The sequence below is a fragment of the Nomia melanderi genome, chromosome 2, assembly GCF_051020985.1.
Source record: "Nomia melanderi isolate GNS246 chromosome 2, iyNomMela1, whole genome shotgun sequence".
Classification (NCBI taxonomy): domain Eukaryota; kingdom Metazoa; phylum Arthropoda; class Insecta; order Hymenoptera; family Halictidae; genus Nomia; species Nomia melanderi.
The window spans coordinates 1336699-1338995 of record NC_135000.1 but is presented as its reverse complement, the minus strand read 5'-3'; the positions used below and the strand labels follow the sequence as shown (position 1 = coordinate 1338995).

General features: G+C 32.1%; 1 protein-coding gene across 1 annotated transcript; it reads right to left on the bottom strand.

Annotated features, from left to right (window-relative positions):
- Positions 1-943: 943 nt before the first annotated feature.
- Positions 944-1610, bottom strand: LOC143174208 (uncharacterized). The gene is given in 1 exon segment (XM_076364509.1): positions 944-1610. A coding segment is annotated over 1 exon segment (528 nt). The 5' UTR covers positions 1538-1610; the 3' UTR covers positions 944-1009.
- Positions 1611-2297: the final 687 nt, after the last annotated feature.

Genomic DNA, 2297 nt, shown 5'->3' with positions numbered 1-2297 from the left:
CGAAATTACGATAATTACATTAATTTGTTTCGCCACTTTGCAATACGAAATGAAATAAATCAACAAGATACCAATATATTGGCATGTGACTTCAAAGTAACACGGGACTGTAGAGGGTTAAACGATAGGAGTAGTATTTATTCAATAGAACTTCATGACAATGCAGTTTTTATTAATTTATAAATGTGATTTTTATAAATACATTTACTATATAAATTATATTTATACAATTTATATAAGAAATTATTTTAATTAGTTACACTACTAAATTTTAACAAATAAAATTGAAGTTCAATATACATTTTTATTTAAACTATAATATTTCTAACAAAAATACTCACAAAAAACACGCACCTTATAAGATGTGCTCCCTGATGCCATTTAAATATCATGTTTCAACGTTTTCATAAACTATATCGTTAAGAGGGGAAATACCTTTAGACGGATGAAAACGAGCTTATCTTTATGAATTTTTTTGTAAAGGAAAGGATTGTTTTACATTTTTGAAACGTTGGTTATTATTTATTATATTCTTTCTCTATTACAACGTATTTTTTGTTTTTCAAAATATTTAAAAATGGCGGAGTTATGTCCCTGTTTTTCGGGAAGGTTGTGGTGCGACTTATTAAATGGTGTAAGCTCTAGCTTTGGCTACACTGATTTGAAACAAACCAGCAAGACATATTTCGATAACTAACACTTACAGTTTGTAGATGAACCTACAAAAAGTGAAAAATATTGAAAATTGAAAAAATGGCACGCTTTTAAACAGAATCTTTACATGAAATTTTCGCTATATTTTGCAATAAAAAGGTACTTTTATTTACAATTTATTTCATATTTCTAGGTTCATATAGAAGACAATATTGTTATAGATATGTGTGCAAAATTTCAGCAAGATTGATTGAGTAGTTTTTGAGTTATTGATTCCACCGATTTCGAAAATGTAATTTTGAGATAAACACGTTCAAAGTTTCGATAAGTCTCAATAATTTCAATGACTTATCAGCTAGTCTACGATTCCTGCGCCATACAATATTCCTTCTGTTTCCTCATAGAGCTGATTTTCCTCCATACGTTGCTCTCTTCTTGCTTTTCGAGCCTCTTTGGTAGTTAATAAGGTGCGTTGCTCCTGTCGAATTATTTTCTGTTCGTCGATTTTGTCGGCGTATGTTTTTGCTTGTTTTCCAATTACAATATTCAAAGCACTCATAGTTCTTAAAACTGAAGCATATCCTTCGTTAAATAAGCCAGCTGCCAAATATGCTGCAATTTCAATAATTTTTATTCCTGAGTGCAGGTGCTTTGGAGCGAACCGCCAAACAGTTAAATTGAAACTCCCGTTATTGTTCTGAGTGTGTCCGCCCAAGCACCTCTCAAGTAGATTCTCTTCAGATAAATCTTCGTAAATTGGTAGGATATGCTTCTGCACGTCTGGATGTAGTGGTGCAGGATGTTCTATAAGTCAGTATTCGTGCCTTGGATTTTCTTTGGTGGAGCATAAGTGATAATACGAGGCCATTATAGCTTTCTTCATGTTTTCCACACTATGAATATTTCTTCGTATGGCTAAGCCATAGTATGCGGTGAGTTTCCTGATAAGCGCATCAATCAGCTTGCCTTTTCCACCGAGGTTTTTTGTTTTTTTTTTTTAATATTTCGAAGCCGGCAGTATGATAATTTTTCTTGTATAATGCAAACAATGTAAAGTAACATGTTTACAATGATTGAAACGAGGGAATTATGAAAGGCAGGTCCTCCGCTTCGAGCGTGTGAATATATACCTGCGGTGGGCTACCGCCTATGAGTCCCGATTATGGGGTATAGCATCAGAAGGACTCCGAATTTCGCTTTAAAACTTTGGCACCATACTCTTAAGATGTTATACTAACATCCTATAGAAAAAAAAAATATTGCGATTTTTTAAGGTTCTGAAGGTCTTAGATCAAGATAGGTGTCTCACTCTGTACGTACATATTATAAGAAATAAACATAAGAAAGAATTATATCAAAGAATTATAACAAATAAAATATGACGGATGATTCCATGTCTCTCACCTTGAATCTGAAACTGTTTACATATAGAAACACACGAATAAAAACAGCAATATAAGAAACAAGTATGAGATTGAATTATGTGATAAAATTATGGAAGAGAATTACAAGGGAGAATTACAAGGGAGAATTACAACAAAGAATTACAAGAAAAAATAATTAGAAATGAGGAATTCCCAGGTGGATGATTGATGACTTCTTTCTCGAAATTAAATCTGAAATATTAAATCGTAAATTAAATC